The sequence below is a fragment of the Chiloscyllium plagiosum genome, chromosome 10, assembly GCF_004010195.1.
Source record: "Chiloscyllium plagiosum isolate BGI_BamShark_2017 chromosome 10, ASM401019v2, whole genome shotgun sequence".
Lineage (NCBI taxonomy): Eukaryota > Metazoa > Chordata > Chondrichthyes > Orectolobiformes > Hemiscylliidae > Chiloscyllium > Chiloscyllium plagiosum.
The window spans coordinates 2127345-2153156 of record NC_057719.1 but is presented as its reverse complement, the minus strand read 5'-3'; the positions used below and the strand labels follow the sequence as shown (position 1 = coordinate 2153156).

At 44.5% G+C, this 25812-nt stretch overlaps 1 protein-coding gene across 1 annotated transcript in view; it reads right to left on the bottom strand.

Annotated features, from left to right (window-relative positions):
• Positions 1–24599, bottom strand: part of jag2b (jagged canonical Notch ligand 2b) — a gene marked incomplete at its 5' end in the record, with an annotated part of 150438 nt that extends 125839 nt beyond the window's left edge. Inside the window, one exon of the mRNA XM_043698422.1 lies at positions 24542–24599. Coding sequence (XP_043554357.1) covers positions 24542–24599 — 58 coding nt within the window. The remainder of the gene's footprint in view (positions 1–24541) is intronic.
• Between the last annotated feature and the right edge of the window lie 1213 nt (positions 24600–25812).

Sequence of the window (25812 nt, the reverse complement as noted above, 5' to 3'; positions counted from 1 at the left end):
AAACAGGAAAGGAGCAGTCACTTTATTGGGAGTTTTATACAGGCCCTGCAATAGCAACAGAGGCACAGAGGAGCAGATTTTGGAAAGGTGCAGAAGTAACAGGGTTGTTGTTATGGGTGACTTTAACTTCCCTAATATTGATTGGAACCTACTTAGTTCATATAGTTTGGATTTAGCAGTTTTTATCAGGTGTGTCCAGGAAGGGTCCCTGACTCAATATGTAGATAGGCCAGCTACAGGGGAGGCCATATTGGATTTGGTGCTTGGCAATGAACCATGGCAGCAGTCAGATCTCTCAGTGGGAGAGCATTTTGGTGATAGTGATCACAACTCCCTGACTTTTACTACACTCATGGAGAGGGATAGGAGCAGACTGTACTCAATTGGGGGAGGAGGAAGTATAATGCTATTCGGCAGGAACTGGGGCGTCTAAATTGGGAACAGATATTCTCAGGGAAATGCACAACAGAAATGTGGAAGTTGTTGAGGAAGCACTTGCTGACTGTGCTGGAACAGGTTTGTCCCACTGAGGCAAGATGAAGGAACCTTGAGTGACAAGGGATGTGGAAAATCTAATCAAGGGGAAGAAGGAAGCTTACTTAAGGTTGAGGAGGCAAGGATCAGACAGGGGTCTAGTGGGTTACAAGGTGGCCAGGAAGGAACTGATGAATGGACTGAGGAGAGTGAGAAGGGGGCAGGAAAAAGCTTTAGCGGGTAGGATTAAGGAAAACTCTAAGGCATTCTACACTTATGTGAGGAACAAGAGATTGCTGGAACAGCACAGCAGGTCAGGCAGCATCCAGGGAACAGGAGATTCGACGTTTCGGGCACAGGCCCTTCTTCAGGAAGGGGAAGCCCCTGGACCAGAGGGGCTGTACCCAAGGTTACTACAGGAAATGAGGGAAGAGATTGCTGTGCCTTTGGCGATGATCTCTGTGTCCTCACTGTCCACTGGAGTATTACCAGATGATTGGAGGGTGGCAAATGTTATTCCCTTGTTCAAGAAAGGGAATAGGGATAACCCTGGGAAATACAGACCAGTCAGTCTTACATCGGTGGTGGGTAAAGTATTGGAGAGGATTCTGAGAGACAGGATTTTTGATTACCTGGAAAGTCATAGTTTGATTACAAGATGATTAGGGGTTTAGATAGGGTCGACAGTGAGAATCTTTTTCCACGTATGGAGTCAGCTATTACAAGGGGGCATAGCTTTAAATTAAGGGGGATAGGTATAGGCAGTGTTGGACTCTCCCTCATTATGGGCATTTAAGCGGGCTTTGGATAGGCATATGGAGGATAGTGGGCTAGTGTAGGTTAGGTGGGCTTGGATCGGCGCAACATCGAGGGCCGAAGGGCCTGTACTGTGCTGTATTCTTCTATGTTCTATGTTCTATAGATAGTCAGCATGGCTTTGAGAGGGACAGGTCATGCCTCACAAACCTTACTGAATTCTTTGAGGATGTGATAAAACATATTGATGAAGGTAGAGCAGTGGATGTTGCGTACATGGATTTTAGCAAGGCCTTTGGTAAGGTTCCCCATGGTAGGTTCATTCAAAAGTATAAGGAGGCATGGGATACAGGGGAACCTACCTGTCTGGATACAGAATTGGCTGGCCAATAGAAGGCAGACGGTGGTGGTAGATGGAAAGTATTCAGCCTGGAGCTCGGTGACCAGTGGTGTTCCATAGGGATTGGTTCTGGGACCTCTGCTCTTCATGATTTTTATAAATGACTGGGATGAGGAAGAGGACGGGTGGGTTAATAAGTTTGCTGATGACATGAAGGTTGGTGGAGTGGTGGATAGTGTGGGAGGGCTGTTGTAGGTTGCAATGGGACATTGACAGGATGCAGAGTTGGGCCAGTAAGTGGCAGATGGAGTTGAAGCTGGAAAAGTGTGATGCCATTCACTTTGGAAGGTCAAATTTGAATGCAGATTACCCAGGGTTAAAGCCAGGATTCTTGGCAGTGAAGAGGAAGAGGGATTTTGGGGTCCATGTCCATGGATTCCTCAAAGTAGCCACCCAAGTTGACAGGGTTGTTAAGAAGACATGTGGTATGTTGGCTTTCATTAGCAGGGGGATTGAGTTTAAGAACCGCGAGGTTATGCTGCAGCTCTATAAAACCCTGGTTAGACCACACTTGGAATATTGTGTTCAGTTCTGGTCGCCTCATTATAGGAAGGATGTGGGAGCTTTAGAGAGGGTGCAGAGGAGATTTACCAGGATGCTGCCTGGACTGGAGGACATCTCTTATGAAGAAAGGCTGAGGAGCTATGGCTTTTTTTCATTGGAGAGAAGGAGGATAAGAGGTGACTTGATAGAGGTGTACAAGATGATGAGAAGCATAGAGTGGCTAGTCAGAGACTTTTTCCCAGGGCAGAAATGTCTATCATGAGACGGCATAATTTTAAGGTGATTGGAGGAAGGTTTTGGGGAGATGTCAGAGGGAGGTTCTTTACACAGAGAGTGGTGTGTGTGTGTGGAATGCACTGCCAGCAGCTGTAGTAGAGTCAGAGACATTAGGGACATTTAAGTGACTTCTGGATCGGCACGTGGAAGTTAGTACAATCAAGGGTGTGTAGGTTAGGCTGATCTTACAGTAGGATAAAAGGCCGGCACAACATCAAGGGCCGAAGGGCCTGTACTGTGCTGTACTGTTCTATGTTTACCTACAGGTAGGTTTTATTTACTTGTAATGAACTGTTGTTCATATCAAGTTCGGGAATCTGGTCAGTGTTTTCTGTTAACCTGATTCCAAGAACTAGGTAAATTGGGATCTCTGTGTACTTTGATTGAATCATTAACTTTTGTAGAGACCTCAGGAGTCATGGAGCTCAAGAATCAGCACACTTTCTCAAGTAGGTGGCAACACAGCCTTCCCGTTTATTGACCTTAAAGTGATTCGTCCATCATTCGGGTCTATGGAGGGGTGAGACCTCAGTGTAACACTGTGTCTCTACACAAGTACACGGGTGGTCTTATACAGAGACCCATGTGACTGAGCCACTGCACAGGGGTCCTGGCTTGTCCTCAATCCATTCAGCAAGGCCCACTCTCACTATAACAGCTCAAAGCCTCCCATTTGACATAGAGAGTCTGTCACAAAGAAGTTGTCAGTGACTTTGTGTTTCCCAGTCCTTGATCCAAAAAGATTGTGCCCAGGAATATTGCTCCAAAACAGGGTCTCGAAATGAAAGGTGGGCAGTCGGTGGTTGAACAGATCATCAAGGAGCAGCCAAATGAAATGCAGCATGGGTTTCACCCACCTACAGAAGGTGGTGTGCACAGCCCAGACAATCGCAGATCCCAGCCTCCCATCCACGGACTCCATTTAGACTTCTCGTTGCCTTGGAAACGCTACAAACATCATCAAACCCCACCCCAGTATTACACTACCACAACCTCCTCAGACAGGCAGGAGATACAAAAGCTTAAACACACAAACCAACAGTTCCAGGAACAGCTTCTTCCCTGATGTTATTAGACTGCTGAATGTACCTCTCTAATTTCAAATAATGTTGATCTTGTTAATCCTGTGCAGTTGTAACCTGTATGACTCACTCTAAGTACCCTATGATCAATATGTCCTTGCTTGCTATGATTGGCCTGTACTGCTCGCAGAACAAAGCTTTTCACTGTACTTGGGTAAATGTCACTACGATAAATCAAATCAAACCAAATCACAAGACCATAACAGGTAGGAGCAGCAGTAGGCCATTCAGCCCATCAAGCCTGCTCTGTCATCCAATGAGAACATGGCTGATCTGCTAACCCTCAATTCCACTTTCCTGCCTTTTTCCCCATAAACCTAGATTTCCTTCCCGATTAAAAATTTGTTCATCTCAACCTTGATCATCCTTAACAACCCAGCCGTTACAGCCTTCTGTGGAAAAGAATTCCACAGATTTACTCCCCTCAGAGAGAAGAAATTCAACATTATCTGTCTTAATCAGGTGATCCCTTACTCTGAGATGATATCCTCTCGTCTTAGACTTTCTCACAAGAGGAAACTGGAGTTTTGTGTGCAGTTTTGGTCGCCATACTATAGGAAGGATGTGGAGGCACTGGAACGGGTGCAGAGGAGGTTTACCAGGATGTTGCCTGGTATGGTAGGAAGATCGTATGAGGAAAGGCTGAGGCACTTGGGGTTGTTTTCATTGGAGAAAAGAAGGTTTAGGGGTGACTTGATAGAGGTGTACAAGATGATTAGGGGTTTAGATAGGGTTGACTGTGAGAACCTTTTCCTCGTATGGACTCAGCTATTACGAGGGGGCATAGCTTTAAATTAAGGGGGGGTAGGTATAGGACAGATGTTAGGGGTAGGTTCTTTACTCAGCGAGTCGTGAGTTCATGGAATGCCATGCCAGTAGCAGTGGTGGACTCTCCCTCTTTATGGGCATTTAACGGGCATTGTATAGGCATATGGAGGATAGTGGGCTAGTGTAGGTTAGGTGGGCTTGGATCGGCGCAACATCGATACTGCGCTGTATTCTTCTATGTTCTATGAAACAACTTCTCAGCATCTATGCAGAATTCTGTACACCTCCCAGTCCCAATTAGCAAGGATGTGTGGGATGGGTGTTACTTGCTGGGTCAGGAAGCCAGTGGAGAGCTGTTGAGAAGATGGTTCCAGTCATGGTGGACATTGGTGTATTCCACTGAGTGTCGGAACAAGATACATCAAAGAGATGTCCCACCCCACACAGGAGCATTGTGCCATGTTGTATTGTGTAATACAGCAAGTGTGAGCTCCAGAGAGGCTCTGCTGAAGGGTCACTGGAGCAGAAACATTAACTCTGCTTCCTCTTCACAGATGCTACCAGCCCTACTCAGTTTCTCTATGATATTTCTGTTTTGGAGAGAGAGAGGTCCAGAGTGTTGGGGCAGCAATGCCTCATGTGGTTCCAGCAAATTTGGTTGGGAGGTTTCCTCCCTTCTCCGATGTTCACCTGTTTCTGCTGTTTTCTTCCTGAATGTCAAGAGTTGCTCCCAGGTGTGTTGAATGAAAAGCTCATGCTTTAGTCTCTGGCCAGGTTTTGGCACTGGCATTGTGGAGACGGAATATCCTATACACAGTTCGAGAGGAATTATATCTGAACACCCTGTGCTGCAGTAGTGAGTACACTTTATAACCTCTTGGTTAACGGACTGGCCCCAGTACAGTAACGAGCTTAGGGAGCATACACACGTCATCATTATAACTGAATTTAGAATCAGAAGAGTATAGAAAAGGCCCTTCAGCCCATCGAGTCGACACCAACAAAATTGCTGAATCTACACTAGTCCTACTTTCCAGCACTTGGGCCATACCCACAAATGTTATGACATTTCAGATGCTCATTTTTCTTTTGAAAAAAGGGTTAGCCTGTCCTGCCACCTTCAGGGATTGGTGGACAAGCTCCCTAAAATCCCTCAGAGTTTCCTAGCATCCTGCTATTCATTGGGTACTTCCTTGTCACTTCACATTTATCAGGATTAAATTCCATCTGACCAATCCATCTATACCCCCATGTAACCTAACACCTTCCGCCTCGCCATCAACCACCTGGCCACTCTCAATGTCATCCGCAATGTGTATTACCATCCCCACCACACCTTCTATATTGTTTATGTATGCAAGGTTACACTGGATTCCAGCAGCTTTTACCTTCTCTATCAATCTCTATGTTGGACCTTGACAAAGGCTTTGCTGAAATCCATATAAACATCAACGCACTTTCTTCAATTACACACCGGATCATCACCACCAGCACACCTCCCCACTCAAAAAATTCAAGCAAATTCATTAGGCATGGCCTCCCTCAGACAAAGTCAAGATTAGAGTGTTGCTGGAAACCTGATGAAGGGCTTTTGCCCGAAACGTTGATTTTCCTGCTCCTCGGATGCTGCCTGACCTGCTGTGCTTTTCCAGCACCACTCTAACCTTGACTCTGATCTCCAGCATCTGCAGTACCCATTTTCGCCTCCCTCAGACAAAGCCGTACTAATCATCCCTAATTAAGCAGAGATTAATTCTCTGCTTCAGAGTTTTCTCGAATAGTTTCCCTACCACTGATGTGAGACTCATTTGTCTGTAATTCCCTGGTTTAACTCAAGCTTCCTTCTTGAAAAGGGGAACCAGGTTAGCGGTTATCCAGTCCTTTGATATCGCCTCTTGTGGCCAGACAGGAATTAAAAATTGGATCAGAGTCCCTGTAATTTGCTCCCTTGTTTCCCACAGCAGCCTGGGATGCAACTCACCCACTTGGTTGTCCAATTTTAAGCCCACCGAAACCACCAATACCTCCTCACTCCCCATGTCAAATAGCTCAACTTGTGGGGTTTGGGTGTTAACAGACCATATGTGTCTATGTTGAGCAGTGTTGTGGTCAACTCTGAGCCTTCCTGTCACTGGATGTAGCACTAAGATCTTAACAAGGTCATGATGTGGAGGTGCTGGTGTTGGACTGTGATGGACAAGCTCAAAAGTCACACGTCACCAGGTTACAGTCCAACAGGTTTATTTGAAATCACAAGCTTTTGGAATGCTGCTCCTCGGTCAGGAACACTCCGAAAGCTTGTGATTTCAAACAAACCTGTTGGACTATAACCTGGTGTCATGTGACTTTGGACAAAATACCAAGGTGAGAGGGTTGCGCCTGTGTGCCTTACCAGAAAGCTGCAAGCATACCGTCACCAGGAATCAGCACCACTGAGAAGTTATAAAAACTCACGAGTAAAACATTCTTTTCACCTTTCGCAACGCTCAAATTGCCCTAAGTGCCTTATCTTTCAGAATGCCCTCGCTGTTGTACTGCAAAAAGTAAAGTGGAATGAAACCAGATCCAGAGCTAAAGCACTGTGCATAAATTTCCACTCTCTTCTATAGGAGTATTGTGCAATGCAATTGATTTAACAGATAATGCTTACAACATACATTCAATACAACTAGACCATGCAAGATGGGCACCGGGTGGAGGGGTCATGTAGCTCTAATTGTATATCTAACTTTTCATAAGTTTTGGGATATTTACTCAGCGTATGCCCATAAGCTTCAGAACACTGCAACTCAGGAGACTATTCAGCCCATCATGTCTCTGATATCTCCCTGAAAGCTATGCAAATTGGTCTCATTCTCATTGCTCTGTCCAACAGCCCTGCAACAGGTGATGGGATTTTTGCCCTTTCTCATTGAAATGCTTTTAATGTTCATTTATGGGGCATGGGCATCACTGGCCACACCAGCATTTATTGCCCATCCCTAGTTGCCCCTTGAGAAGGTGGGGGTGAGCTGCCTTCTTGAACCGCTGCGGTCCATGCGCTGTGGGTTGACCCACAATGCCCTTAGGGAGGGAATTCCAGGATTCTGACCTAGTGACAGTGAAGCAACGGCGATATATTTCCAAGTCAGGATGGTGAGTGGCTCGGAGGGGAACTTGAAGGCGATGGTGTATTTGCTGCCCTTGATCTTCGAGATGGAAGTGGATGTGGGTTTGGAAGGTGCTGCCTGAAGATCTTTGGTGACTTTCTGCAGTGTGGTAATTCACCAAAGATTCTCAGATGTAAATGTATCCTTTAACTTAAATTATCTCAAATGTCTATCACTAGAGCTGTACGAATCCATCCTTTACTAAGGTCAGTTCACTTTAGCCAACTTTATACAGGTGCCCTTGTAATTGCCCTAAAGTTTAAAATACCAGTCTTATACATACTCCTTTCTCCCTCAAACTGAATGCAAAATTCAATATTATAATCACTACCCCCAAGAGGCTCCTGAACTACAGATCAGGAATTAATCTTGATTCTGCATATTACCAGGTTGAGGATAGCCTGCTCGCTGGTTGGCTCTCAATGTGTTGCTTTAAGGAAATTATACTTAAAACATTAAGCACATCTATCAAGTTCCCTTTGCTGATCAGATTTTTCCAATCTACGCAAATTAAAGTCACCTATGATAATAGCTGTATTTTATTTACAAGGTCCGACTATGTCCTCCTGTGTCCTCTGTCCTACAACATAATTACCGTTAGATCTATAAACAACTCCCACAAGTGTCTTAACTTGGACATTTCTTCTTTCAAACTGATTATATAACTAGACAAAGAAGATAATCTCTCATTAAGTACAGTATTACAGTTTAAGCACAATACAATACCAAGTACTGCTTTCCTTAATTAACAGAGCTATTTCACCACCTTTTCTCAGCTTCTTGTCATTCTGAAATGTCGTATTCTTGATGATTTACATTCCAGCTTTGTTGTACTACTTGCAGCAAAGTATCTAAAGACCATCAAGTCATACACTAAAAACAACAGAGGTCAGACAGCATCCATGGAGAGGGAGCAAGCTAACATTTCGGGTCCAGATGACTCTTCCTCAGAGCTCTGAAGAGTCACATAGATTCTCTCTCCATGGATGCTGAGCGACTCACTCTGATCTCTAGCATTTGTTGTTTTCAGTGCAGATTCCTGCATCTGCAGTAATTTGTTCCGATCAAGTCATGCATGTTTATTTCTACTTCAGGTAAGCACTTTGGTGTGAATGCTACAGACACTTTGATACAGAGGCTTTAGTTCTGTCTTTTGACCATTTTTTGCCAATAAGGCTGGCCTTATCTGCTGGCATACTTAAGATGTATGCTCTGTCCCTTCTTGCTGCGCTCCAATTATCAGTACTCTTTGTTTGCTATCTCACTCTATTGTCTTGTCCTTTTCTCTAAGCTTAACACATGTTCCTCATCTCCGCCACTTAGTTTAAAACCATCTTTACCATCTTAGTTATGTTTCCATTTTAGTCAGTCATGCAAACTTTAATCACCATATATTAGACATTATGATGCTGCTTTCAATTTGCTGGCATCTGGAATCACACTGTTCTCAGATGTTAAAACGGGATCTCTTGAAAAATAACTTAGGAAGCACTGCCTCATCTCTCAGCTCCCTCTTCTACATGATGTTGCACAGAACATTAAATATTCAAACCTGCAATTCTACACCGCAAAGCAAGTTTGCCAGAATTGAGCAATGTTGGACAGACACAGATTGAACAATGGCTGATAGTTTGCATTGACTGGTTCGGATTAATTAATTAATAGAACTCGTAGGGCCCGTGGCCTGGTGAGACACAGGCTGTTGGGGGGAACACAGAGGCAAACTATCAGTTTTCAATAGTCTCACAAAAAAACCAAGGAACAAAAGGGCAAAAATGCATTGCTGCATAAATGTTTTAAGAAGTTAATAGGTCCCAAAGCCAGCCTTTGCATGTTATGCAATTACTGGACAATGTTCATGTCACACTTCATTGCAGAGGATATCTGAATCCTTTTTGCACCTGGCTTCCCTTTCTCTATAGGGATTACGGTGAGTAGACAATGACTAATTATGAAAATGAATGAAAGCCTGTGCTTTTTACTCGAAGAAGTAATTTGGATCCTACGAGCAGTGAAAGCTCAACAGAATCTAACCAACCACGTTGTTCCCAAAGCAACTCTGGTCCCTATAAGGCAACAACTGACACTTGCACTTTTATGTTGAGCAAGAGGCATGGATAGGATAAATAAACAAAGTCTTTTCCCTGGGGTTGGGGAGTCCAGAACTAGAGGACATAGGTTTAGGGTGAGAGGGGAAAGATATAAGAGAGACCTAAGGGGCAACTTTTTCACGCAGAGGGTGGTGTGTGTATGGAGTGAGCTGCCAAAGGATGTGGTGGAGGCTGGTACAAGGGCAACATTTAAAAGACATTTGGATGGGTATATGAATAGGAAGGGTTTGGAGGGATATGGGCCGGGTGCTGGCAGGTGGGACTAGATTGGGTTGGGATATCTGGCCGGCATGGACGGGTTGGACCGAAGGGTCTGTTTCCATGCTGTACATCTCTAAGACTCTAAGTTGCTATTACAGACAAGCACAACTTTTCTGTCACTGTAATCACTTGAAAGAAGAACAAAGCTGCTGAGTGGGATGTTGCAAGCCCCTTTCGGTCCATGCTGAGCGTCAGTACATGGAATGTGCAAGGCATCCCCACCTGTCTTTGCACATTACTTTGGAATTCCACCACATCCTCAAGAGACAGAAGACCCAGGAGCCTTCCTGATAATGCAAAACGACCTGGAACCACCACCTTGGGAGCTGACTCAACATTCCACAGTCCGTCTAAACTACGCTCGTGACTTAAGCTGCAATATACAGTGGGATTGGTCTTTCACTTCAGACAACATGTTCTGTTCTTATAAGTGCTAAAAATCTACACTGAAGAGGGAAAAATTCAGAATTACACTTGGGAGTGTTACAAAGTCAAATGCATTCAAAGTTTACACTCATTTTGAAATATGCAAAATGGAGAAAATTACATTCAAATAAGATAAAAACACCAATTCTGAAGTACTTACAACATTCCCCACATGCCTCCTTGATAATAAGTACGATAGGTTTGACCCTCTTATTTTCCAATTCAAATTGACATTTCCATCAGGCACAATACTTCACAGCATCTTCAAAGTTCCCTCCCATTGGACCTTTTAGCTTAATATACTGGCTCATGCAAGGAGCGAGTGAGTTTATAAACCACAAACAATGAAAACCATTAAGAATGTCTTGGCTCTGCCTTGAGTACAACCCTATCTCCAAGTGAAATGGACAACACATTCCAGGAGTACAGCGGGAGCTTCCAATCCTTAGCATCACACTGCCAGCTTCAGACAATGAAATCTCAATCAAAGCAAAACCATGAGCTGGGGCCTCCTGGAAGTTTTAAACTCAGCCGGTCTGGCAGCATCTACAAGGAGAAAGCAAGAGTTAACGTTGAGTTCAGCGACCCTTCTTAAGGGCTACTATCAGTTCTGAAGAACAGTCACTGGATCTGGATCATTACTCAGTTTCTCTCCACAGATGCTGCCAGACCCACTGAGTTTCTCCAGGGATAAAAGCTCAACGTTGTCCAACAAGTTTCCTCATTCAGCACAAGCCTGTTTTATTTTAGCAAATTTATAAAGCAAAAGTGACGTAAATTATTTGGCTTCCCTAGGAATTAGGAGAAAGTGAGGACTGCAGATGCTGGAGATCAGAGCTGAAAAATGTGTTGCTGGAAAAGCGCAGCAGGTCAGGCAGCATCAAAGAAGCAGAAGAATCCTGAAGAAGGGCTTATGCCTGAAACGTCGATTCTCCTGCTCCTTTGATGCTGCCTGACCTGCTGCGCTTCCCCAGGAATTAGCCATGTCTTCAAGTAGCATGCACCCAAGTCAGAGAGAGGCCCGAATAGTGCAGTGGGAGTGCCCCTGCCTCTGAGACAGGAGCTGAAGGTTCAAGTCCCAACTGCTCCAGAGGTACTTAATAACATCTCTAAGCAAGTTGACTAGGACATTTTGTTTTGTACCACAGCCAAAGTCTCCTTGTGGTGCAGTGGCAGTGTCCTTACCACTGAGTTAGAAGGTCCAAGTTCAAGTCCCATATGTTCTGGAGGTATGGGTCATAATATGTCTGAACAATTTGACTAAAAAAAACTTGTACTCAAGTCAGCAGGATGTGAACTCAATTAATTCCCACCCATTATCTCAATATTTTTAAAGACCAAATTCCTAAGTAGCAGTGAGGGAGTGCCGCACTGTCAGAGCTGCTGCTGCTACATGTGGAGTATTGTGCACAGTTTTGGGCCCTATATCTCAGGAAGGATATACTAGCGTTGGAGCGTGTTCAGAGGAGGTTCACGAGAATGGTTCCAGGAATTAAAAGCTTAACATATGAGGAACGTTTGAGGGCTCTAGGTCTGTATTCAATGAAGTTTAGAAGGATGAGGGGGGATTTAATTGAAACATACAGAATACTGAATGGCCTGGACAGAGTAGATGTTAGGAAGATGTTTCCATTGGCAGGAGAGATTAGGACCCTAAGGACAGCCTTAGACTCTAAGGACAGCCTTAGAGTAAAGGGGAGACCTTTTAGAACGGAGATAAGGAGAAACTTCTTCAGCCAGAGAGTGGGGAATCTATGGAATTCATTGCCACAGAAGGCTGTGGAGGCCAGGTCATCGAGTATATTTAAGACTAAGGTAGAAAGGTTATTGAGTATCAGGAGGATCAAGGGTTACTGGGAGAAAGCGGGAAAATCAAGTTGAGAAACCTGTCAGGTATGATGGAATGGTAGGTCTGACTCGATGGGCTGAATGGCCTAATGTCTGCTTTTATATCTTGCGATCCTTCGGACAGAGTACCTACCCTGATAGTCGTGTACGGAAGATCTCAATTCACTCTCTGAAGAGTAGAAAATCCCAGCTGATGACTTTTCCATCACTAGCACCCAAATGTGTATCACTTATGTGACACTTTACAAAGCACCAAGACAATAAAACATGAAAAGCATGACATAATGCAAGTTATAGGCAAAAGTCAGGACTGCAGATGCTGGAGAGTGGCTCAGTGGTTAGCACTGATCCCTCACAGTGCCAGAGACCCAGGTTCGATTCCCGCCTCAGGTGACTGGCTGTGTGGAGTTTGCACATTCTCCCCGTGTCTGTGTGGGTTTCCTCCGGGTGCTCCGGTTTCCACCCACAGTCCAAAGATGTGCAGGTCAGGTGAATTGGCCGTGCTAAGTTGCCCGTAGTGTTAGGTGGATTAGTCAGGGGTAAATGTAGGAGAATAGGTCTGGGTGGATTGCTCTTCAGAGGGTCGGTGTGAACTTGTTGGGCCGAAGGGCCTGTTTCCACAATGTAGGGAATTTAATCTAATTAGAGTCAAGATTAGAGTGGTGCTGGGAAAGCAGAGCAGGTCAAGCAATTTCTGAGAAGCAGGAAAATCAATGTTTCGGGCAAAAGCCCTTCATCAGGATTAACTGTAAAGGGCTTATGTCTTTAAGAAATGTGTTACAGAAATGCATGCTCTCCCTCTTTCTGGATCACATTAACTGTATTCAAATAAAAATGAAGAATCTCTCCACCCCCCCCACCTTCTATTTGATCCTGGGATTGACCACACACTCACTCTCAGGTCAGAATTGGAACAAGAGAGTTTAAATGTGGAACAAAAAACTCTACTACTCAAAACAGGAACCAGCTCTTCATGCATGACCAACAAGGTATTGTGTTGTTACCATGTTACTCACACAAACTTATCAATGTTTTAAAACATAACTGGTGTCAGCCTATGTAAGACACGGTGTGAAAGACTAACCAGGTGAAAAGGAAAACAGCGACATCCACAAACAAGATTACAAAAACAGAAGCTGGCCACAGATTCAAGACTGGTTTGACTGAACAAAACCTCAAACTTCCTCCAACCTATTGTCTGCAAATTCCCACACCCTTATGTGGCAAAAAACTGGGCATCAAAGAGGAAGGTCACATCTGGCAGCAAGACTATTCCCAAACCTGGAGTCGATTTAGTCAGGGTGTTGAATGTAACAGAAACTTACAAAACAGGAGCAGTAGGCCATTCGGCCCCTTGAGCCTGCTCCGCCATTCAATAAGACCGTGGCTGGATCACACACTGTTTGGTCTTTCACCCTTTTGATGCCTAGGAAATGAATCTAAATGTTTTGAAGAAAGAGTTAATGTTTTTGCCTCAACCACATTCTGTGGCAGAGAGTTCCACAGGCTCCCCACTCTCTGGGAGAAGGAAATTCTCATCTGAATTTGAAATGGCTTAAGAGTGTGATCCCCTGGCTGTGGACTCCAGGGTCATTTTGTTTTTACCCTGTTTAGTCCTGTTAGAATTTTATAGGTTTCTATGAGATCCTACATCATTCCTCTAAACCCCAGTGAACATAGTCCTAACCGAAGCAGTCTCGCTTCGTACATCAGTCCTGTCATTCCAGGTCTCAATCTGGTAAACCCTCACAGCACTTCCTCCATCGCCAGAACATCCTTCTTCAGATAAGGAGCCCAAACTGTAAACATTTCTCCCTGTGTGATCTCACCAAGTCCCTATCTAATTGCAGCAAGATATCCCTGCCCCTGTACTTGAACCTTCTCACTATGGAGGCCAATATACCATTTACCTTCTTCACCGCCTGCTGCTCCCGCAATGCTTACCTTCGGTGAATGGTGTACAAAGAAACCCAGGTCTTATTGCAGCTCCCCCTTCCCCAATCGGTCACCATTCAGGTAATGACCTGCCTTCCTGTTTTTGCTGGGAAACTGGATAACCATACTTAACCAGAAGAGCAATTGGCCTGAGCATCAATGTGCAAGTTCATTGGTTCTGAGGAAGGCTCACTGGACCCGAAACGCTAACTCCGTATCTCTCTTCACAGATGCTGCAGGCCTGCTGAGTTTCTCCAGCACTTTTTGTCCTTGTTTCATCATGCTGGGGTTAGAGAAGGAATGGAGGCACCAACCGATCTGACCCTCTCTCCCCACAACAGCACATCCGCTGCTTTTCAATAAAGATGCTTATAATTTAAAAATTGGATTTAGGCGGGGTTACATATAGAGAGCACACACTTTAAGGGAAGGAAACCTACCACAGTTCATCTGGGCCTGTATGTGGTTCTAGTCCTTCACCAATGTGATTAATCTTTAACTGTACCCTGGTAAACTACACAGCTGACTAGGGTAGGAATAGGTCCAGTCAAGGATAGTAGTGGGAAGTTGCGTGTGGAGGCGGAAGAGATTGGGGAGACACTGAATGAATACGTTTCGTCAGTATTCACTCAGGAACAGGACATTGTTGCCGATGTGAATACTGAGTCACAATTAAGTAGAATGGATGGCTTTGAGGTATGTAGAGAAGAGGTGTTGGAAATCCTGGAAAAGGTGAAAATAGATAAGTCCCCTGGGCCTGATGGCATTTATCCTAGGATTCTCTGGGAAGCAAGGGAGGAGATTGCAGAGCCATTGGCCTTGATTTTTATGTCCTCCTTGTCTACAGGAGTAGTGCCAGAAGACTGGAGGATAGCAAATGGTTCCCTTGTTCAAAAAGGGGAGTAGGGATAACCTGGTTGGTCCGGGTGTCCCAGAGGTGTTCTCTGAAACATTCCGCAAGTAGGCGGCCTGTCTTCCACCTATCGCATTTCCAACGCCCCTCCCCCAAGTCCCTCCTCCCTACCTTTTATCTTAGCCTGCTGGACACACTTTCCTCATTCCTGAAGAAGGGCTTATGCCTGAAACGTCGATTCTCCTGTTCCTTGGATGCTGCCTGACCTGCTGCGCTTTTCCAGCAATACATTTTCAGCTCTGATCTCCAGCATCTGCAGCCCTCACTTTCTCCTCGGTTTCATAAGCAGCCAATCAAACTGTAAACCACTGTGATCGAAGGATTCTCAGTCACCAAAATAAAATCGACATTGGATTGAGCTATTATTATGGCACGGTGGCTCAGTGATTACCACTGCTGCCTCGCAGCGCCAGGGACCCGGGTTCGATTCCAGCTTCAGGTGACCGTCTGTGTGGAGTTTGCACATTCTCCCTGTGTCTGCATGGGTTTCCTCCCACAGTCCAAAGGTCAGGTGAATGGCCATGCTAAATTGCCCATAGTGATAGATGCATTCGTAGGGAGTAGGGGAATGGGTCTGGGTGGGTTGGAAAATTTGGTGTGGACTTGTTGGGCTGAAGGGCCTGTTTCCACACTGTAGGGAATCTAATCTAATCACACTGGCTTAAAATATCTACATTTTGGTCTGGAAGCCATAAACTTTCCAAGTTGTCAAGACTCCATAAACTAACAGATTTTCTCCTTCAAGTTCAAACCTGACTGAGAATAAACATTGATATCTTGTGATTTACAGGCTTGGAATGATGCTGCCGAAACACCCTGGCTGTGGAGGTGAGATGAGTCCATTGCTAACACATGCATGCTGTATTGTGCCCAATAAAAAAAAAATTGCATTTATGTAAAACCTTTCATGATCCCAGGAAATTCCAAAGCAATAGTGAATAAGGTGAAGTCATGGTAGTGTGGGAAATATGGTGAAACAAACCAGAACTCGCTGTGTTTACTCAGCGAGTCGTGAGTTCATGGAATGCGCTGCCAGTAGCAGTGGTGGACTCTCCCTCTTTAAGGGCATTTAAGCGGGCATTGGATAGGCATATGGAGGATAGTGGGCTAGTGTAGGTTAGGTGGGCTTGGATCGGCGCAACATCGAGGGCCAAAGGGCCTGTACTGCGCTGTATTCTTCTATGTTCTATGTTCTAGCTGTATCAAAGTCGGGGGGTTTAGAAAGAGGGCCCAAGTAACAGGACCATCTTTGGGAGACTAGGAAAGAGGGGTAAATACCAATTTTCTCAGCAGTATATGCATATTGACAATTAGCTGTAAAAAGTCTCTGACAGCTAACAGCAGAGTTTTTCTTCTGAGTTTACACTCCCTTAATAGGCAGGTAAACACCTTCATTATACAGTGGTGTTCAACCTGTTCGCTATTCTGACAGAAGGTGGAGAGAGGTTCTAAGGTGCCTCTCCATGGACACAGACATAAGCTGATGATGTAGGTCAGGCTTAACCCGAGGGACCCGACACCAACTACAAAACGAACTAACCAAGGGACACAGGCCAGCCTATAGCGATTGCCACCTTTAAACATACACATTTGGCAAGTGTAAGGTTTTGTCTGCGGGGTACCAAAAGCAATGGAAGGCAGTGACTGCAACTTCATACCTCCCCACTAATTCACCCTTTTTCTTAAATTTGCAATGCGGGGAGCTTGATCTCATTTGGCTGCACAGCTAGTTTGAGTTGCACAGCGACACCAACAGCATGGGTTCAGTTCCTGCATTGACTGAGGTTACCATGATCAACTCTCCTTCTCAACCTCTCCCCTTGCCTGAGACGTGGTGACCCTCAGGTCAATGTGAGAGTAGCCTGGGATTGTGCTGACTTTAACAACCGAGATGCAGCTTTAAAAGACTGAGGTGAATCACGTCTGTTATTAACTACAGACAGAAATTCAAGACCAACAATGACAAATTTTATTTTTTGCTGATTTTTCAGTCAAATAGAAACTCACAAACTGCGGTGGTGGGATTTAAATTCTTCCTGTGTAGGTTATCCAGTAACAATCCACTATATTGTGTAAGCATAATGTGGGTAAAGCAACATGTTGCAGTTGGGTCTGTGCTGTTGATAAAAGAGGTACAGAGGTATTTACCAAGACTGCACTGCCGAGTGGATAAACACCTCGGATTATACTCCTCAGTCTCTCCAAGTAATTTCATTGAAGAGGCAACAGATGGAGCAGAGGGAAGGGAGATGAAGAACAAACAGTCTAAATCGCCTTCAAAAATATACACTTCGTGAGATTAACAAGACTAGCAAAGAAGATGCATTTCATTTTGTCACTGACTGGAAGTCAAAGGAGTCAGTTCTGCTGATCAATTGGTCGTTAGTTACAGATTACATCCCTCCAACATTTGCTATTTAGGTATTTAAAAGTGGACTCTTAATTCATCCAGGACTCCATGCAAGTCTAGTTATTGAGCACATCACCCTCTCACTGACTGCTCGCTGCTTGTATTTCACTAACACTGGGTGCAGTCCAGCCTGTTGCATCATCAATCATTAAAGACAATCATGGGAGGCCAACAGGAGAGCACTGCCAATCCAACTGTTCATTGGCAGCAAGGCCTAGGGGATATTTTCCAGATCTCCATCTATTCTCAGCTCCTGCAGGGAGGCAATACCACAGGAGAGGCTGGATACCCAGATCAGGAGCAGCTCCTGGGTCTGTCGTAATTTCTGCCCCAAAAAAGTAACTTCTGCATAAAAGCTCTGAAACAACGCTCAAAAGATTGATTTGATACCACTGCCAATGCCACCTCGAGTTGGGTAAAGCAATTCAACCTCCTTTATCAACACAACACAAAGTCTTAGTTGACAGGAAACAAAGCAGTGATTTCCTTTGTCACTGTTCTTAAAGGAGTTGCCTGTCCAGGGGCCGATGGATGATGTGAATTGAGCCAGGATAGGGCCTGTCCCTCAGAAATGGGACAAAACAGAAGACAGGCTGTTTTTTCCTCTTACCTCCATGTGACCCACTTTGAATCTCATTCCCGGAGGTGAGATTTTCCTTCTGCCTGTCAGTGAGGCAACACAGGACAGAGCTTATAGTGATTGCCACCTTTAAACATACACATTTGGCAAATGTAAGGTTTTGTCTGCGGGGTACCAAAAGCAATGGAAGGCTTTTGGTACTCCGCAGGGGTACCAAAAGCTAAATTAACTAGCTAAATCGCAAAAGCACAGGTCAAAATCTCTATTGAAAACTAATGCTGGGGCACAGTTCGGGATGAAAGCATAAAATGGAAAATACTGAATTAGCCATCCATTGTAATGATATTTTTCCTTCCCACTTAATAGAAGGCAAATAGTGTGAAAAGCTCCATTCCTCAGTGTTAAAAGTACCACGTCGTCAAATCAGGAGAACAGCGATTAAGGAGACAGCGATGAGATGAAGCATAATCATTGTAACTCACTATTATTTCATGTTGTTCTCTGTCTCCTTCCCTTGCCCCTTCTATTACTATGAAGGCACTTCTAATGGTCAGCCAAACCTCTCAATATACATCGGGATACAGGAAAGTATGATGATGGATGAAGCTGAGGGAATGCGGGGTTTGTATTAATAGATGTGGTACAACGATGACTGTTTCCCGACAGGAGGAAGGCTAATGTTAGAAACTCAAACGTTCTCTCTGTTTCTCTCCATTCATTCTCAGCACAGGGCACTGTCCATGTCAGAGACCCTGCCAAGTAACTGTCTCACACATGCACGGTCTAAAATATCACTAACAAAGTGGCATTCACAAAACCACATAGGACGATTCAGCAGAAAACAGATCCATGATGGACAGAGGACACATCATCCATGGTTTGTGGGGGTGCACAGGGTTGTTTCAGGAGATGAAGGCTTACCAACCCAATGCAAAGATACAAATACACTTGACATAACAAGCTGCCATTCAACCCATCGTGTCAGGCTCTGTCTTAAAGCAATCCAAATAATGCCTTGTCCATCCTTCACAGTGGTACATAAACAGAGAGAGACTGCTCAGCCTCTAAATCCGTCATTAATACAGATGTTGGCCAATCTGTTCTTTAGTCCATAGTCCAGCACCCGCCCTCCTCCACAACCCTCAACTTCCTTTCAAACAATTCTCAGCCCAACTCAGCATTGAATATTCTGCTTTCTCCATAACACTGCGAATGCTTCCTCTCCATCATTTACCCAATTCTCTCTCGATAGTTATTCAATCTGCTTCCACCCCTCCTTCAGACACAATGTTCAGGTCACAACTCACTGGGTTAAAAAAAACATTCCTAACTTTCCTCTGGTGTGCTTTACCCAACTCTCTTTGATCAGTCTCCTCTGGTTATCAAACAGTCTAGGCGGCGGAGATAGTTTCTACTCTAGGAAAGCCCGTCGTGGATTGAGAGTGAGGCTATTTCCATAGCTTGCTTGAGCTTTACACTTCTCCAACTCTACAACCTAGAGCATGCTCCTCCACTGTATTCAGCTATCTGGGCACGATTGGAATACTAGGAGATAGTGAAGAATGCAGATGTTGGAGAGTCAGAGACGATAAAGGGTGTCGCTGGAAAAGCACAGCAGGTCAGGCAGCATCCGAGGAGCAAGAGAGCTGATGTTTCGGGCATAACCCTTCATCAGGATTGGGGAGGGGAAAGGGGGCTGAGAAACAGATCTTTGCGGACGGAGAAGGATCCTATTTCTCAGCCTCTTTCCCTAGTCCTGATGTAGGGTTACGCCTGAAATGCCGACTCACTTGCTCCTTGGATGTTGCCGGACCTGTTGTGCTTTTTCCGACTGGAATACTTCCATTAAGACTCCCCATAAACCTTTGCTCAGCAGAGAATCATCTCAGCTGCCCTGGTTATGACTTGATATTAACGGAACAGCCTCACCCCAATAGAATGCTGATAAAATCTCCTCTGAGCCTCTCACTCTCAAAGTCCTTGACATCCTTCCTACAGCGTGGCGCCCAGAACAACAGACAATAGTCCGGCTCAGGCCCGGCTCGTTATTTCTAAAGATCGAGTACAACTCTCTGGCCTCTATTTTTGAAGTCAGGATATTTTTTTCTCTCTATAAAAACCTTCAAAGTGTTCTGCCATCTTCACCGATTTAAGAATTGGAGCAGGGGTGGAAATCACATCAAAGCCCATTGAACATTGTGTGAGCTGCTTCCTATGGGATCTTAAAGCATCCCTCGAAAACATCTGCCACACCACTAAACCCGTACCTCACACTGGTGTTATGTAGTTCAAAACACTCTCAGCACCAGCCAACTTCGGAAAAGGACAAAGATCTAGAATTAGACTACCCAGTGCCTTTCACACCTTGTTTAGAGTTGGAACACATTCCTTTTTTTTTATAGATATTTAAGATTACTTTACACTGTGGAAACAGGCCCTTCGGCCCAACAAGTCCACACTGACCCGCCGAAGCGCAACCCACCCATACCCCTACATTTACCCCTTACCTAATTCTACGGACAATTTAGCATGGCCAATTCACCTGACCTGCACATCTTTGGACTGTCGGAGGAAACCGGAGCACCCGGAGGAAACCAACGCAGACACGGGGAGAACGTGCAAACTCCACACAGTCAGTCGCCTGAGGTGGGAATTGAACCCAGGTCTCTGGTGCTGTGAGGCAGCAGTGCTAACCACTGTGCCACTGTGCTGCTCTTTTTAAAAACACACTCACTATGACGATTAGGATTTAAACCAAATTACAGGGCTAACCAATCCTCTTGGGAGCCAATTCTTCTGAAAATGTTTGAAACTCAGCAACAACTTACATTTTTAAAAGCACCTTTAATATCCTGAGACGATTCACTGAAGTATTTATAAAACCTGACAGTCATGAGAAGCTACTGGGACCAATGACAAAAAGTTTCCTTAGAATTTGGTTTTAAGCAGCATCATAAAAGGAGGAGAGAGACAGATAGGTAGAGGGGCTTAGACAAGGAGTTCCAGACATTAGGGCCCAGATAGCTGAACACAAGGAAGCCGCAGTAGAGTCATAGAGCTGTACAGAACGGAAAAAGACCCTTCAGTCTAACTTGTCCATGCTGACCACATATCCTAAATTAATCTAGTCCAATTTGCCAGCATTATATCCCTCTAAACCCTTCCTAATCATATACCTATCCAGATGCCTTTTAAATGTTGTAATTGTACCAGCCTCCACCACTTCCTCTGGCAGCTCATTCCACACATGCACCATGCTCGCTGTGAAAATTTCCCCCTTAGGTCCCTTTTAATCTTTCCCCTCTCACCTGGCTTTGATCTCCCTCACCCCAGGGAAAAAAACTTGGTCTATTTTTCCTATCCTTGCCCCTCATGGTTATATAAACCTCTATAAGGTCACCCCTCAGCCTCCGACGCGCCAGGGAAACAGCCCCAGCCTGTTCAGCCTCTCCCTATAACCCAAACCCTCCAACCCTGGCAACATACTTACAAATCTTTTCTGAACTTTTCTTTCAATCCAGGTCATTGCTGCTGCATTTTGAAAGTGTTTTAAGTAACTTTCCAGTCGCGGTCCTGAGTGGATGGTGGTGAGGCTGAGGCAGAATGATCGTTTGCATTAATAATTTCTATAAAATTGGACCTGGGATTTGTAGATCTGCCATGTGCCTATCCTGTGTTGGATCCAAATCTAAACCATTTCATGTTTCACAACATTCTCCCGATAGCATGAAGAATGCTGAAGGCTGCAGGTTTGCAGGGGTAGAGAGAGAGAGAGAGATGGGAGAAGAAGGGTAAAGCTCAAGGAAGTTACTCAAATTGATTGGCTAACAGGGACAAGCATTTTAAAATTGAGATGCTGCAGATTTGGATCCAACACAGGTTAGGCTTATAGCTACAAATCCCAGATCCATTTTATAGAAATTATTGATGCAAACGATCACTCTGCCTCAGCTTCACCACCATCCACTTAGGACCATTTCCTGCAAAGTTACTTAAAACACTTTCAAAATGCAGCAGCAATACCCTGGATTGAAAGAAAAGTTGCACTTATCACCAAGTCAAACATCACCTTAAAGATCTTCATAACCATATCCTTATAATGCACTCATGTGCCTCTATTATTCAGAGTATACTCGCCTCAGGCATTCTATGATCTGTTAAACTCAATAGCATCCTGAGCAGCAATTAGAGAGGTTCTCCCATGACTGCAGTTTTGTACGAATAACCTCAGCTGTTTGAAAGTGGTTCCCTCTTCCATTGAGATACTTGCCCTCTCAATCCTGGACCACAAATAAAAATTGCCCAACTGGAGAATTCCTGCAGTCTCTGTTGCAAGTACTTTTTTTCACCTTCTGGGTCACCAGAGCTCACTGCTAACCTGTTCTGGAATGCCACACGGACATCCCAGCAATCACAACCATCACCATTTCAGAGAGGGAACATGGAAAGCAATAACCAGCGAGGCGTCCATTCCTTGGAACTGGATACAATGGGGGCCAGGGGTTCAGGGATGGGAGAAGGCAGGGAACATTATGTTCTTGTACAAATTTAAACCCAAAGCTAAAAACAGCACATTCCAACCCCAGGAAACAGAACACTTGGTCTCATATGGTGAAATCTGGAACAAGTCAGCATCATTTTAGGATAGGGGATAATAAACTGAGATGAGGAGTAATCACTTCTCTCAAAAGGCCACAAATCTGTGGAATTCACCGAGTGTGGAGGATGCTGGACATGGAGTAAATCTGAGAAGGAGATTGGCAGATTTTTAACTAATAATGGGTTAAAGGGTTATGGAGAGCAGGCGGGAAAGTGGAGTTGAGGCTGAGATGAGACCAGCCATGATCATAACAAATGGTGGAACAGGCACGAGGGGTTGAATGGACTCCTCCTGCTCCTAGCTCTCATGCCTATCAATTGGTGCCAATCTTTTTTAAGATCATTAAATCTGCAGCAGGAGAATGCTATTCGGCCTATCATGTTCAGTCTATTGCTCAATTCGATTATCGCTGATCAGACTGTAGCAATCTCGACCCTCCTGTCGACCCTTCATACTGCAGTAATTCTAATCTTAAAAAACGAGCACGACAAGCTAAAAACAGCACACTCCAACCCCAGGTTTCGAACACAATTCAGGTTATTTCACTTCAAACATTTTCTCAGCATTTCTCAATGTGAACAACTGAGTTCTAAAGTAAAAGGAAAAGCCTGGATTCACAACTTGGTTATGAAACCTTTCAAAACATCTTAGATTCAAAACTATAAGGTAGCTCAGAAGACAGGCTTTCAACACAGAGTCTTCCCTGGACAAAAACCAACCTGCCCTGTCCCACTCCCCCCAGCCATTGTGCTGTACCTGATATGGCAGGGTCAGACACAGAGTAAAGCTCACTCTATACCATCACATGAAAAACCCTATGATAGGAACAGCAGAGTTAAAATACAGCGTAAAGCTCCTTCAACATTTCCTCCAAACACTCCCAGGTCAGACTGTCCCCATCAAAAACTCAGGGTAGGGACAGCATTGGGTTAGACAAAGAGTAAAGCTTCCTCTACACTGTCCCCATCGAACACTCCCAGGACAGTTACAGCACAAGGTTAGATACAGAGTGAAGCTCCCTCTGCATCGTCCCTGTCAAACACTTCCAGGACATGGAGAGCTTTGGGTTAGATACCGAGTGAAATCCCCTCTGTTCACATCAAACACTTCCAGGACATGGAGAGCTTTGGGTTAGATACCGAGTGAAATCCCCTCTGTTCACATCAAACACTTCCAGGATAGAGATCGCACAGGATTAGTTACAGAGCAAAGCTCTCTCTACACTGTCCCCGATCAAACACTCCCAGGATAGGGCCAGCACAGGGTTAGATACAGAGTAAAGGTCCCTCTACACTGTCCCCCATCAAACACTCCCAGGACAGGGACAGCACAGGGTTAGATACAGAGTAAAGGTCCCTCTATACTGTCCCCCATCAAACACTCCCAGGACAGGGACAGCACGGGGTTAGATACAGAGTAAAGGTCCCTCTACACTGTCCCCATCGAACACTCCCAGGACAGTGACAGCACGGGGTTAGATACAGAGTAAAGGTCCCTCCACACTGTCCCCCAGCAAACACTCCCAGGACAGTGACAGCACAGAGTTAGATACAGAGTAAAGCTCCCTCTACACTGTCCCCTATCAAACACTCCCAGGACAGGGACAGCACAGGGTTAGATACAGAGTAAAGGTCCCTCTACACTGTCCCCATCAAACACTCCCAGGTCAGAGTGAATAAGACTTGAATGGAATCCCTGCAACTGGCAGATGTTTCAAATTTGGGAAAGAAAAAGTGTGGGGGTGGGAGAACTACTTAATTTGTTTTCTTTTAATAATACTGGAAGCCTAATTGACACGTGTGGATATGGAATCGACACCTAATGAGTCACTGTAGAAAATTCCAGCTATTTGAATTTCCCTATTGAAAGCATGTCTGGGCTCCTCAAAACATCTCTGCCCACCCAAATTCCAACGTACCCCTGGTGAACACATAGCAACATGACACACCTTCACAAAAAAAACCTGTGAATCCAGGGCTGATTTTCAATGGGTTTATGCCTGGGCACGTTTGCAAAATACCTCAGGAAAAGGTGGTTAGGGTACTTACCAGCTGTTGCATTATCTTGGTCCCATGCTTCGACTATTAACGTGTATGACCTCTGGAAAGGAAAGGAAGAAAATAATGTTTCATTAGAAATTAGTTACAGGCTTAAACTGTGGCAGCAACTGTGTTAACAAAAGGAGTCCCAACATCTCACAAACAACTTGATGTCGTTTTCCCCACAGCTATAGTGGGAGATAGTGCAATAGTTATCCCCAGATTGGCAATGTAAAACAAACAATTGATTTGGTCATTTACCACATCGCAGAACCACGCCATGCACTGATTTACACATTATAGCAATTACTACACTTCTAAAAACGTATAACAAGCCGTTAAACAGATAGAGACTGTGAAGTATAAACACGAGTTTTCCTCATAGCTCACCCAGGCAGGTAATGATTTTAACACAGACCAAGATGAAAAATTCAAAGAGACCTGTTCTGTCCAAGCAAACTTCACTCATTACAGAATTACTCGTATACTGTGTCAAGAAATGCTGTTTCTTTAACAAACAAATTTAGAACTAAATGTACTGTTAATGACACAATAGCACCTGCTTTGAACATCTCCCTAGGTATTCTACTCCATTAGATTGGCCCCATATTGACTGATACAAAGAATAATTCAGATTTCTTCTCAACTTATACAGACCATGTTCTCTCGTGTGGAAAATGTGGTCAGGATCAACATTACCAAGAGCTAACAGAATTTTAACAGCAACTGCAAACATATCACCTCACATCATTATCCATTCCAGTGAGAACATGTTCAGTTTATACATGACGATGTGGGGCACAGTAGACAGTGACTGCTCCGGACAGAGTCCTGGACTAAATGATCTGTGGACTTTTATTCATATAGCATCTGAAGATTTAAATTTAGTAATTTCATTAAAAAGTCAGTTTCAGTGAAGGAAATGACTCCAGGTCCATAGCAATGCAGTTGACTCTGAAGCACCTTCTGAGATGGCCAAGAAAACTGCTCCAGTTGTGAACAAGCTGGTGACTCACCACCTGAAGGGCAATTTGGAATGCGCAATAAATGCCGGCCTCATCAACAACATTCATATCCAGGCAACAGACGAAGAAAAACTAATCCGATTCTTCCATTGACTGAATCATTCCAGTTGCTTTCTCCTGTATTTCCACTCCAGAATGTGAACAGGGAAACAATGGTATTATTGCTAGGCTATCAATCCAGAAACTCAGCTAATGGTGAAATTTGAATTCAATATTAAGAAAACAATCTTGAATTAACGGTCTAATGAAGACTCT